At 34.8% G+C, this 12193-nt stretch overlaps 1 protein-coding gene and 1 long non-coding RNA gene across 2 annotated transcripts; one reads left to right on the top strand and one right to left on the bottom strand.

Annotated features, from left to right (window-relative positions):
• The first annotated feature begins 1239 nt into the window (after positions 1-1239).
• Positions 1240-4865, top strand: LOC17885333 (serine/threonine-protein kinase BRI1-like 2). Its single transcript, XM_006290460.2, has one exon. It carries the CDS (start codon positions 1309-1311, stop codon positions 4744-4746), a length of 3438 nt encoding a protein of 1145 aa, XP_006290522.1. The 5' UTR covers positions 1240-1308; the 3' UTR covers positions 4747-4865.
• A 1227-nt stretch (positions 4866-6092) lies between these two features.
• On the bottom strand, positions 6093-7403 carry LOC111830562. Its single transcript, XR_002833975.1, has 2 exons — positions 7201-7403; positions 6093-6711 (listed from the first exon to the last, which is right to left on the bottom strand). It is a non-coding gene; the product is annotated as an uncharacterized LOC111830562 (long non-coding RNA).
• Positions 7404-12193: the final 4790 nt, after the last annotated feature.

The following is a 12193-nucleotide window of genomic DNA, read 5'->3' as shown; positions in this document are numbered from 1 at the left end:
TGAAACAGAGATATTTAGTGGTAGTGAAAAGAAGAATTTGATAAAGAAGTATTTTTCTTAAAATATTGGGGGCAAAGGAATCATAACCTCTCATGGCACTAAACCACGAGCTAATTGATGTTGTTTCTTTTCGTGGGCCTTTTTCACTATTTCTCTCCACTATTCTTTTCTTTTTTCTGTTTATTTTCTTCTATTAAATAGTCACTAATACTGTGAAATATTATAGGTGATTAGGTTTGCACTATCTTAGATTATTAGCTATTTAGTTGTAATGGACAAAAATATTCTAAAATTGATTTATCTCTTACTAGAAACTAATATTGATCTTAAAGAAATAGTCTCTTCTACAGTTGAATGGTAGCTGAAGACAGTATATAACCAATTGAGAGACACTTTAGAAATATGAGTATTATTTATCAATGAACTTATAGCAAAATCGTATTCTTCTTTTTGTTGGATGAAATAATCAAAGCCAATGGTTTGCTTAGTTCATAGAAATCTACTCGAGAACTTGGTGGGAGAGGGCAAGCATAATGATGAAAAGGATGGAGTGGTGTGACTTAGAACATGATATAAAGGCTCATCTATGGCGCATATAATATGATCCTACATCACATAAAAATGTAAAAAAAAAAGAAGAAGAAGAAGTGAGCAACATAATGGTTACACCATAAAGTTTTGTTATTGTAATTTGTAAAGTCACATTTCTTGTTCATTCCCCCACGCCTCACCATGAACATTGGATCAAACGAGTTTTACAAAATACCATTTCATATGCGATGCATATCATGACTATTTTGGGTCCCCATTATTTTGACCACACTCCCCACCATATGAGAAATTTTAGTACTTCATTCGGTTTGTAATCATTATATGAGATTGCAGTATTTAGATATAATTCTATATTACATTTTTTTTTCTTCATTGAAAATAGTTAAAAGTTCTCATGATATGTATTCTATTAAATATCAAATGGCTATGTCATTAGTACAAATTATTATAATACAAATCAGGATCACACCATTCCACAAAATCCTAAGATTGATATTGCACCTACAAATCATTATTCGATAAAAGATGGTTTAGTCTCTCACTCACTAGTCACACAATTAATATAAAAATTATCATAAGCATCAATACTAAATTTTTAAAATTAAAAAGCAGCTTTATCTTTTGTTCAAAAAAAGCCCTTTATCTTCATTCTTGCTCTGCTTTAGCATCGCCTCGAAAGAGAAAGAAAATAAATCTCTTTATCATCTAAATGTTTCTCTTCTCCTTCTCCATTCAAACTCCAAACACCTCCCTCCAATGACTACTTCACCAATCCGGGTTCGGATCCGGACTCGGATCCAAGTCTCCTTCATCTTCATCATCCTTACTCATTTCTCTCTATCTTCTTCCTCTGACCAATCCTCACTCAAAACAGACTCGTTGTCTCTTCTCTCTTTCAAAACGATGATTCAAGACGATCCAAACAACATCCTCTCAAACTGGTCACCTCGTAAATCACCTTGTCAATACTCCGGCGTCACTTGTCTCGGAGGAAGAGTCTCCGAGATCAATCTCTCCGGTAGTGGCCTCTCCGGAACCGTCTCTTTCAATGCTTTCACCTCTCTTGATTCTCTCTCTGTTCTTAAACTCTCTGAGAACTTCTTCGTTTTAAACTCAACCTCTCTTCTTCTTCTTCCCTTAAGCCTAACTCACCTCGAATTCTCCTCCTCCGGTTTAATCGGAATCCTCCCTGAAAATTTCTTCCCTAGATACTCAAATCTTATCTCCATCACTCTCTCTTACAATAACTTCACCGGAAAGTTACCTAACGATCTTTTCTTAGGTAGCAAGAAACTCCAAACCCTTGACCTCTCTTACAACAACGTTACCGGTTCAATCTCCGGTTTAACCATTCCTCTCTCTTCTTGCGTCTCTTTGTCGTACCTCGATTTCTCCGGTAACAGTATCTCCGGCTACATCCCTGACTCACTCATCAACTGCACCAGCCTCAAAAGCTTGAATCTTTCTTACAACAACTTTGATGGGCAGATTCCAAAATCATTCGGTGAGCTAAAACTCTTACAAAGTTTGGATCTTTCTCATAATCGACTCACCGGTTGGATCCCGCCGGAGATCGGAGGCACTTGTCGGACATTACAAAACCTCCGTCTTTCTAACAACAATGTCACCGGTGTGATCCCTGAGTCCTTGTCCTCATGTTCTTTGTTACAAAATCTCGACCTTTCCAACAACAACATCTCCGGTCCGTTTCCGAACACTATCCTCCGGAGCTTCGGATCTCTTCAAATATTGCTTCTCAGCAGCAACTTAATCTCCGGTGAGTTTCCGACTTCGATGTCTGCTTGCAAGAGCTTGAGGATCGCTGATTTCAGCTCGAATCGATTCTCCGGCGTGATTCCGCCGGATTTATGTCCCGGAGCAGCTTCTTTAGAAGAGTTAAGAATCCCAGATAATCTCGTCACCGGAGAGATTCCTCCGACGATATCTCAATGCTCTGAGCTTCGAACGATTGATCTCAGTCTCAATTATCTCAACGGTACAATCCCACCGGAGATCGGAAACCTCCAGAAACTCGAACAATTCATCGCTTGGTACAACAATCTCTCCGGAACAATCCCGCCGGAGATCGGAAAACTACAAAAACTCAAAGATTTGATCCTCAACAACAATCAACTCACCGGAGAAATCCCACCGGAGTTTTTCAACTGCAGCAACATCGAATGGGTCTCATTCACAAGCAACAGGTTAACCGGAGAAGTCCCTAAAGATTTCGGAATCCTTTCCCGGTTAGCCGTTCTTCAGCTCGGAAACAACAATTTCACCGGAGAAATACCACCGGAGCTAGGAAAATGCACAACTCTGGTTTGGCTTGATCTCAATACAAACCACTTAACCGGTGAAATCCCTCCCCGGTTAGGTCGTCAACCCGGTTCAAAAGCTCTTTCCGGTTTACTCTCAGGGAACACAATGGCTTTTGTAAGAAACGTTGGAAATTCATGTAGAGGTGTTGGAGGTTTGGTTGAGTTCTCAGGAATCAGACCAGAGAGGCTTCTTCAGATTCCATCTCTTAAAAGCTGTGACTTCACAAGAATGTATTCAGGTCCGATTCTGAGTCTTTTCACAAGGTATCAAACCATTGAGTATCTTGATCTTTCTTATAACCAGCTTCGAGGCAAGATCCCAGATGAGATTGGAGAAATGATCGCTCTTCAAGTTCTTGAGCTTTCTCATAATCAACTCTCCGGCGAGATTCCTTTTACGATTGGTCAGCTCAAGAACCTCGGTGTGTTCGATGCGTCGAATAATAGGTTGCAGGGTCAAATCCCTGAATCTTTCTCGAATTTGTCTTTCTTGGTGCAGATTGATTTGTCTAGTAACGAGCTAGCCGGTCCGATTCCTCAGAGAGGTCAGCTTAGCACGCTTCCTGCGAGCCAGTATGCGGATAATCCTGGACTTTGCGGTGTTCCTTTACCGGAATGTAAAAACGGAAACAATCAGCTTCCAGCCGGAACAGAGGAAGTGAAACGTGCTAAACACGGAAGCAGGGCAGCTTCTTGGGCGAATAGCATTGTTTTGGGAGTGTTGATTTCTGCTGCGTCGGTTTGCATTTTGATCGTTTGGGCGATTGCGGTTCGCGCGAGGAAGAGAGACGCGGAAGATGCGAAGATGCTTCACAGTTTGCAGGCTGTTAATTCTGCCACGACTTGGAAGATTGAGAAGGAGAAAGAGCCGTTGAGTATTAACGTAGCTACGTTTCAGCGACAATTGAGGAAGCTTAAGTTCTCGCAGCTTATCGAAGCAACAAACGGATTCTCCGCAGCGAGTATGATTGGACACGGTGGATTTGGCGAGGTTTTCAAGGCGACACTTAAAGACGGGTCTTCCGTGGCGATCAAGAAACTGATTAGGCTTAGTTGTCAAGGAGATCGAGAGTTTATGGCTGAAATGGAAACGCTAGGAAAGATCAAACACCGAAACCTCGTACCCCTCTTGGGATACTGTAAAATCGGGGAAGAAAGATTGCTAGTTTACGAGTTTATGCAATACGGTAGCCTCGAGGAAGTGCTTCACGGACCAAGAACAGGGGAAAAAAGGAGGATCTTGAGTTGGGAAGAGAGGAAAAAGATTGCGAAAGGAGCAGCGAAAGGGCTTTGTTTCTTGCATCATAATTGCATCCCTCATATAATCCACCGCGATATGAAATCGAGCAACGTACTTCTCGATCAAGACATGGAAGCAAGAGTTTCAGATTTTGGAATGGCAAGGCTGATCAGCGCATTAGACACGCATTTGAGCGTCAGTACCTTGGCAGGCACGCCAGGTTACGTACCACCGGAGTATTACCAAAGTTTCAGATGTACAGCAAAAGGCGACGTGTACTCGATCGGAGTAGTGATGCTGGAGATATTAAGTGGGAAAAGACCAACGGACAAAGAAGAGTTTGGTGATACGAACTTAGTAGGTTGGTCGAAGATGAAGGCAAGAGAAGGGAAACATATGGAAGTGATTGATGAAGACCTGCTAAGTCTTAAAGAAGGTCCTTCGGAGTCTCTGAATGAGAAAGAAGGTTTCGGAGGAATGATTGTGAAAGAGATGTTAAGGTACTTGGAGATAGCGTTGCGGTGCGTTGACGACTTCCCATCAAAGAGGCCAAATATGTTACAAGTGGTTGCTTCGTTGAGAGAGCTTCGTGGTAGTGAAAATAGTAGTCACAGTCACAGTAACAGCTCATAACCATGAACATCTGTTTTTTTTTTTTTTTCTTTCCTCTCTTTTTAATTTTGCTGTGAGAATGTAATTTATGTATGTGTGGTGGATGATCATCGATTAAAAAAATTATTCTCTACTAAACCTTTTTTATTGACTTGAGCTTCTTTCACCTTAAGAGTTAAGACCATTTTACAGAAATTTCAAGTCATTCATCTAAACATTTTTTTTATCATTCATATTTCATCTCAAGGTCATTGCTCTATCTATATCTATTTTAGTGAAAGCCATCTTGGCATCTTTTATAAAATAATTCTTTTTTTTTTCGCCAAAATAATTTATTATTTTGTGTTTCTGTTTTGCTGTTTACTACTAAGCTTTGACAACCAAACTCCATTTTATAATTACCGGATACACAGATTCTCTATCTATGTGAAAAAATTGTTTCTCTCTTTGGTAGTAAGTTTTAAAATTATTGAATTTTTACTGTCACTTATTAAGACTAAACTAACGATGTGAAAATAATAAATCGAACTAAACATAAATTTTATACTGAATTTTAGGCACTCATATGGCTACACATTCTCCCTTTACATCTTCCACATTTCATCATTGTCATCTAAAACTATCTCGGTTAGTCAAACTCATTAACAAAAACGTTTGAAATGGCATCAATTTAATCAGAGACCTACGGGATTATCGATATGATGACGGTCTAAAGATGTGGTTTTCGACTCGGTGGTTCTTTACTAAAAGAATATTTATCGTAAAAATTCTTTTTGGCTGAATAAAATTTTACATTCAATTAGATTTGGGCAAAATATCTGAACCCGAAAACTCAAATAGAACCCAACATGAAATATCCGAATTCGATCTATTTTGGTTCTTAAGAAATATCCGAGCGGTTTTTGTTCTTAATACCTCAAATGGTTTTCGGAGATGAGCAATGTAAGTAGCAGGCGTGCCAACGTTCTTGAGTTTGCGGGTGATGGTGATTGAGTCTCTTAGGTTTGGGATAGTGATTGAAAGGTAGTTGAAGTCGAGAAGATTGGCTCCTTGGCGGTACATTTACCAATGGAAGTAGATACTTTTAAATACCCGAACACTATGTAGCACCAATAATGGTAGTCTATGTGACTTGTTTAATTGCTTATTTATTTTGTGAGTGACTTGTTTAATTTTAATGCTTATAATGTTCAAAAATGGTTAAATTTATTTTTTCTTAATATTTTCCAAATTTATTTTTTCGTAATATTTTCCTTAAAAATTTGCTAGTGATAACTACTTTTGGATTTTATGGGTATTTTGGATAAGTCTACCACCCATAATTATATTTTGGGCATTATTCAGATTTAATACCTGAGCCCGAAAAAGAACCACACCGAACCCGATCCAAAGTTTTATAAATAACCCCGAAATCGTTATCACATTCATCTGCATTGATCTAAAACATCAGTCACCCACATTCTCCACCATATGCATCCTCCATTCACCTTATACACATCCTAAACATTGATCTAATTTATACAAACATCCTACACATATTCACCTTATACACATCCTAACATTTATCTAACTAACCTATACACATCCTAAACATTCATCTAATTTATACAAACATCATATCCTACACATTCACCTTATACACATCCTAACATTTATCTAACTAACTATACAAACATCCACATTCTACATATTCATCTAATCTATACAAAGCATACATCCACACGTCCACATCCTACACTTTTTTTTATCTCATCTATACAATCATACGTTACACACCATACCTATACATCTTCTACGAGCTGACATACTCTACACATCATCACACATGCACCCTAACATACATCTTCTCATCATGTATCTCTTCAAGCACTCCCTTTCTTTGGCGTCTGCATTTTCTCAAAGGATATGAATGTGAGTGAGATCATATAACTCCATTATGGCCTTTTCGTTACACACTCCTTTTGAATTTGTGTTCATCATCAACATCTGCAAAACGAGATAAAATATAATTCATTACAATCGCTTCAGAGTATTATGTACAAATTAATTGAGCAAGTGTCATTTAATCCAAAAAAAAAATCAAATATATGTAATAATACTAGTGAAAATACATGTATAACGCCCATTTTTAATCCTTATTTAGCAAGAAATATTAAGACAAACAGAGCAATAACTATTTTTTTTTTTATGTACATTAAAACAATATCATTGTATAAGATCTTTTAACAACTATGTATGTTATTCTCTTAGGAAAAAAACAGAGCATGATTAAAAATTGAAAGTTCAAAGCAACAAATGAAATAAGTCATAGTTTGCTTTCTTTTCTAAGACAAAATTTCAAGAGTGATCTAAACCAAATCAACAAACCATGCACGAGAGATTTACTAAAACATAGAAAGAAAGAAAAACAGAGCCTAAGATTTTTAGATTCTCGTTGTTGTTTTAACAAGTAAGACCAGAAAAAAGAGTTGTTACCTTAAAAAAAGTAGGGGTGATGTCTCTTATGACTCTATTGCTAGTCTCGCTCGCTCGGGGGATGAGAAGTTCAGAGATAAACTTGAGTTGTAGAAGTAGAACAACAGGTCAGAAGATTCTAAACAGAGATTTTTGAAGAAAGAAAAAAAAAACAGAGATTATTAAAGAAAGAGAAAAAAAGAGATTTTGAGAGTAAGAAGAACCTTTCGATGTCTGAATGAAGGAAGTCGGAGGTGTTCTACTATAATCTATTTATAGAGATTATCTCCGACGGTCAAATAAGTTACCGTTTGGGTGAATACAAAATTTAATATTAAAAAAAAATAAAAAGTTACCGTTTGGTAATTACATATCTTCATAATTAAAATTAATTCATAACGGTCAGATTTAGATATGTTTACCGTTAGGATGAATAATAATAATAAAAAAAGAAGAAAAGATACTGTTCGGTGTAACGTTCAAATTTACTAGTTTCTACAACACTGATGTTACTGGTGATTACATAGACTAACCCATGTAGAATCTTATGCGCATTATATACGCTTTGAATTGTTAAAGAGTATATTATCAAAGTAATTAAAACTTAAAAGTCTGAACAAATTTTGTATTTACAAGAAAACAGTTGATGATTTCTTTGGAGTATATATAAATATATATATATATTTATACATAGAATATAATAGAAAATATTCACGAAAGATTTGTTCTCACTACTAGGAGACTCTTTACAAAAGAATTATCTCACATCAAACCATTACTGATTAAGCAAGTAATATAATCTACGAAACTCAAATCAATATCCATCTCTCTTTTCGACTTCACCACTATATATATTTCAAGTTGTGGGTTAGTAATGTCATATTTTTTTTGAATCAAACGCATAGACCACGCAAGCAACTAAACATATTCATATTAGCCTCAAACAAAGACTAGACAATAAATCAACCAAAATCAAAGTTAGAACTTCAAAAGCATAAACCGCACAAGCAACATAACCAAGTTATAGGATTTTTAGACCCACACAAATACACAAAGTCAAGTAAGTAAAAATCATGCGACAACTAACAAATTCAAACCATCGCTTCATAGGATAACCCACAAGCAGCATAGATCATGCAACAATAATAATATTCCAAGTTCATAAAACATTACATATTGGGCTTTACCACTTAAGCTGCGAAATATATATTCGGGCCGTAGAGAAAAATCATATACGTAAATGCATTAGGCCGATGAAAGCTAAATTTGTGGTCAAAATATATATATTTTTTTTTTCAGGGAATTTCAGACCAGAATAGCTATATTATACGATTAATGCATCACTTCACTCGAAAAATATTTTTTTTTTCTTTTCTGAAAGACATGGGAACACCATAATTTTTAGACCATGAGATTTGTCCATACTATATATCCGCAATACGTTTTGCAGAAAATCTCAAGTACGAAAACATAGACCCACTAAGGAATTTGTTGATATGAAGATTCACAACCAACGATTTTAATCTACGAAAGTGTTTTAAGTCAAGTGATTAAAAAGAGTTTCATTATATGAACAATGTGCAAACCTATAACTATATGAAATTTGCGTGTATTAATGTATTTTTAAAACATAAGATTATACGTGAAAGAGAGAGAGAGAAGAGAGAAACAAAGATAATAAAATCAGAGTAAGAATTTTCACGTGTGACAAGACATCACGACCAGTGGACTGAGGCGTAGGGTCTTATTCTCTTTAAGGCTTCAAACAAAAACAAAACAAAAAAAATGTAAAATTCACAAAATAACAGAGTAAGAGAAGGATTTGGCAGGCGCGAGGGTATATTTGTCTCTGCGCCAAACCCATGCAATCACACGTCTCAAATAGTTCTTCTTCTGTTACTTCATAATTTTTATATATAGGGGGTGATTTAAAAGTATATAATTTTATCTGTAAATAATTTTGTCTTACCTTTACATTTTTATTTTTTACTGTTAATTCTTTTTTACTTTCATTCAACTTTTTCTAGAAACCAAAAAAAAAGGTCACTATGATATGATCAGTAATAAAATATATTATAATTTAAAATACTGGGAAGAATATTTGATGTTTTTGGTTTTTGTTTTTTTATTTGTCACAATCCGAATATTTTTGTTTCTAATAGCTAACAATGCCACAATGCATGTTTCCTTTCCTGTGTTCTGACACTTTTTCCACAGCCCTTATCTCTTTCCTGTTCCGATAACCAAACTTTGTTCTTAAATTAAACTCCTATTGATAAACCCTAAAATTTGTTTTAAGTATAAGACCAAATTTTGTTTTTGGAATTTTAATATAAGTCTTTATATTCTTTTGGAACATAAATGGCTGTACAGTTGAATAGTCACATCGTATAAATGTCTGAAGAAATAAACGCAATAAAACAAACTATTAATAATACTACGTGTACATGTTTCATGAGTACCATATAGATTCATAGATCATAATGCCAATAACATCATTCTCAACAGTTAAAAATCATTGTTTAGGTTGAAATGTTTATCTTTATACTATTATTGTATTTGCATGTTAGAAGTCTTATCTGAAGCAAAGAGATTGAATTATTAAAGAAAACAATTGAAAGTGGCTAAATGGAAGATAACAAAGAACCAACAAATCGTGTCATGGGCAAACCAATTTAATCAAATTTGTATAGGATGCTGAAGAACGATATCTCTAGATTTAAATATAAGAAAGGAGAAAATGCCAAAGTTTAATTTACTAGCTAGGTAGTAAGAGAGAGCTAATATAAGAACAAAGCTGAAAAAGACAAGAAAATAAAATGCCTCGGGTTTCAGTGCAAAACACAGATATGTATAGAAGCAAAGAGGGTCCATATCTATATTATTGAATCCAGACTTAGTAATATTATTATTATTTTTACACATATCTTTAAGCAAATAAAGACAACCCTCAGCTGCTTCATCGATAATATAATTTTTTTAAGTAAGATATACATGGCTACAAAATATACAACGTTTATCTTATAACTATGTAATAACTACTACTAAACTAGACTTTTATATATTCAACAAAATAGCTATGAAGTTTGAAGACTATTCTAATTCATATATACATAACACAGTGAAATTGGACATTTTCTTATAAAGAAACAAACATAATTAATCTAGAAAATGGTGGCTAGTAAGTAAGTAAACAAGACTGAAATACCCATTGAGTAAAGGTTGTCGACGCATATATCCCATCAAAGAAGTGAAGGGTAATTTTGTCATGACATAAAAGTTAAGCATATGGTTGTTCCTTTGTGGGAAGTATGAGGCAATCCCATGTGATGATAGATTTTATTTTTTTCATGCTAAGCCACTTCCAAAATCCAACTACTAATAAAAAATCAGTAATCATATATTAGCTTTGTTTCTTTTTCAACATTTTTGACAAGTAGCAGCATAGCTTTTATTTATATTGTTGACACAAAATCTATGTCTTAAAAGAAATTGTAAATGATTTTGTTTTATAGTTTAAAATAATCTACTTGATCATTTAGTTACTTTAGTTAGATGAAGAAACGAGTCGTTTGCGTTACTGTGTAGTTCTTTCGTATTTTTGATAATATGCTATTGGTTGTTTTTGTAACCAAAAAGTTCCAGATCTATATATGTAGTAGTGTTTTAGTTTAGTGCGTAAATTTAGTTTTCTCCCACTAGTGTTACTCGAACTAGTGAGTTTGGAGAATCTCATCTTTAGAAGGCTAACTAGTACATACGGCGCCGGTAGAGTTATTAACCTCGGCTCTTGCAAAAGTTTAGAATAACACATGCAAAAAAAATAGAATAAGATAAGAGAAGAAGAAAATATATACAAGTGGGTAAAATAACAAAAAGTTCCATTAGATTGTGAAAGGCAATGAGCATTTGAAAGTTTGGGTTTAGGGGAAGAGAAGCAAAAATGCACATGCTCTTCTTAAAAAATGCTATCCCATGAGATAAAATGCTAAACCCTTTTTTGAGTTGCACGTTCCACTGTTCTGCCCTTTTTTACAACTCCCAAACCAACTATGTATTTTTATATGTAAATGATCCGAACAATTATAGTTTAGTTAGTTCTTTTAAAAAAAATTTTGTAGCACATATATAATTCAGTTCTTTTGGTTTGAAGCAATTACAATTTCTAATCTTAAAGTAGCTCATTCCATATATTTATACATACATACATATAAAAATTAGAGTATATATAACACTATAACATGAATTACATCATTGTTACACACATGGTTCGTCCACATTAGTACATACATCGTTTTTAGTTTTAAGTCCACGAGTTTGTGGCATAAACCATCATCAAACATATGCTTATACATGATATACTACTACTACTACTACATGCCTTTACATTACACACATGTGTTTGGCCATTGGTATAGAGAAAGAAAGCCTACTAATATGCTCTCTCCCCACCTCTCTTTCTGTGACAAACATAGCTGCAGAATCTGCAAACCTCTCTGCGTGTTGGAACAAATGATGAAAACGAGAGAGAGAGAAGAGAAGAGAAATAGTCACTTTCAATTGCAATTGAGTGCACTTTAAATGCAAAAAAAAAAAACGCCATGATTTTCAGTGCCATAGAGTTGAAACGGAGTAACGAGCAGGCATTTGTCACTCTCCTATTTACTTAACCCACTTCTTTAGTTCTCTCTCAGACAGAACATTCATGTCATTTCTCATTATTAAAAGTCTTTTTCTATATCCTTCCTAATTTTGTGCATCGAAATTGGTCCCAAAAGATGTACAAAAACCAAACCCACCTCGGATTTTAGATTTTTGTAGTGAGCTACCTAGCTTCTTCAATCTCATACGCAAAAGATCGTCATTTTTTTTTATTTTTTTAGATATTTATTTGTTCTTTTGTTATATATGTATGCATCTATAAATATACTTTACCCAATCAAACCCTTTCTCTTTCATGTATCGACATTCATTTATTACGTATGTTCATACATCATAGACCTGTCCAATCTAC

Source organism: Capsella rubella, unplaced genomic scaffold, assembly GCF_000375325.1.
Source record: "Capsella rubella cultivar Monte Gargano unplaced genomic scaffold, Caprub1_0 scaffold_5, whole genome shotgun sequence".
Classification (NCBI taxonomy): Eukaryota; Viridiplantae; Streptophyta; class Magnoliopsida; order Brassicales; family Brassicaceae; genus Capsella; species Capsella rubella.
This window is presented reverse-complemented; position numbering and strand designations above follow the sequence as displayed.

Bases quoted from the DNA above. Each gene is read 5' to 3' on its own strand.
- LOC17885333 (XM_006290460.2), top strand. From the start codon at position 1,309: ATGACTACTTCACCAATCCGGGTTCGGATCCGGACTCGGATCCAAGTC.